The 1,725-nt window shown below is 49.7% G+C and overlaps 1 protein-coding gene across 1 annotated transcript in view; it reads left to right on the top strand.

Annotated features, from left to right (window-relative positions):
* Window positions 1-968: 968 nt before the first annotated feature.
* LOC118411046 (histone-lysine N-methyltransferase 2A-like) overlaps window positions 969-1,725 on the top strand; it is a gene marked incomplete in the record, with an annotated part of 6,284 nt that continues 5,527 nt past the window's right edge. Inside the window, 1 exon segment of the mRNA XM_035813089.1 lies at window positions 969-1,632. Within this exon segment, the coding sequence (XP_035668982.1) occupies window positions 969-1,632 (664 nt within the window).

Here is a 1,725-nt window from a genome sequence, read left to right as displayed (position 1 = left end):
TGCAGGTGCCGACAGTAACAAACCAGCCTGCAGGCTGCTTCTTTGTGAACCAGCAGGGTATGCCGGTGTATCTTGTTCCCACCCCAGCACTGGGCACACAGCTGCAGCCTCAGCAGCTCTCCATTCCTGTACAGGCTCCTAGATTTCAACAGATGGCACAGCCAACAAGTTTGGGGCCGGGTACCCAGTCATATCCTCTGACAGCCCAAGCACAGCCAATTAGAACAATCAACCATGTGTCACAACAACCACTCCAACAACTGTTGTCACCACAGAGGTCTCCTGTCAGCGTTGAGCTTGGCAAAGCGTCTCCCTCCATGCTATCCACAGGCCATGTATCACCATCTACAAGCCTTGTGTCAGGTAGTGTCACTGTACAGGTACCACTCCTCCCTGCCTCACCTCAAGGACAGGCAACAATTATCAGCTCGCCCATGATTAAGGACCTGCTAGAGAAGCAAAGGGTAGCTTTGAGTTCTCATAATCCCAATTCCAGCCCAGCTTCACAGCAAATTGCCAATCCCACTGTGACAGACAACATGACAAGAAGAAGGATGGAAAGTAGTAGCATTGGTACTCAGACTCAGTTTGTGACAAATGCTATGTCTATGTCTATGGGGGCAAAACCAAACTTGACTACATCCCAGGCCATGAGCGTGATGCCTCTTCAGAACCAAACAATGATAACTGTGAATAACACAGGAACTATAAACAAAAGTTCTCCAAATGCCCAGACAGTCATGTGGACACCACATATGTTCAGCAGCCTGTTACAGTCAGCCAACAAACCAGTAGGTTCCACTTTGGTATCCCCAATACAGATGCCAACTTCAAACCCCATAAGCCTGCAGTCTCCAATGAACAATGTACCAACCAACATAGTGTCTCCCCCACAGCCATCCATTCTGCCTACTGGCGGGGTGTCAAATAGTGTTATGAACTCAAGTGGGAGCCAGGGGACTGCAGCAATGGGAGACATCATCTCTGCAAATGCTGCTCTCCTGTCTCTGGCCCAACTTCAGCATGCACAGATGCAGCCCATGGCGAATGCCAATGCACAGAAGACAACCCTCCTGCAGAACAACTTACCCCAAGTCAACCTTGCTAGTCCTCTGAAGAACCCTCTATTACCTGAGAATTTCTACAATAGTCTGGAGTCTGCATTGATGTCCTCATTTAACTCTCAAGACAGACTACAGACAGGGATGTCCTTCCCTTCTTTTGGAACTCCCGGTACAGTGGCAAACACTCTACACCCCATTCCTGGCGTCAGCTCAAAAGCTTTGCCTCTGGCACAAGGACTAACTGACTCAGCAGCAACAACTGGCAAGCAAACGAAGAAGAGTAGCCCCAAAAGGAAACGTTCCACAACACCCTCAACAGCAAGTCGTAAAAAGCCCCGGCCTGAAGTGGCAGAAGAGTGGATTGATGACAGAATTCCCCAGGAGGGATCAAACGATTCAGCAGGCCAGGGAAGCTCGTGTCAGTCAGAGAGGGTAACTGGTGGTGAGGGAGGCAGAACTGGCAGTCCGCTGGGGTCATCGTCACCGAGTCTTTCCCCAACTCCCAACAGACGAGGGCCTCGTGTGAAACTGCCCACCAGGTCCAGCCCTGTGCATGCAATTCACAAAGGTACAATTCTGATGTATTCTGCAGGACATAGAATTGGGGAGATAGTTAAGCTTGTATGTTTTCCAAAGTGGTATGAATGTAACTGACATCCAG

The sequence above is a fragment of the Branchiostoma floridae genome, chromosome 1, assembly GCF_000003815.2.
Source record: "Branchiostoma floridae strain S238N-H82 chromosome 1, Bfl_VNyyK, whole genome shotgun sequence".
Lineage (NCBI taxonomy): Eukaryota > Metazoa > Chordata > Leptocardii > Amphioxiformes > Branchiostomatidae > Branchiostoma > Branchiostoma floridae.
Note: the sequence above shows the minus strand (reverse complement) of the source record. Positions and strands in the feature narration are given on the sequence as shown.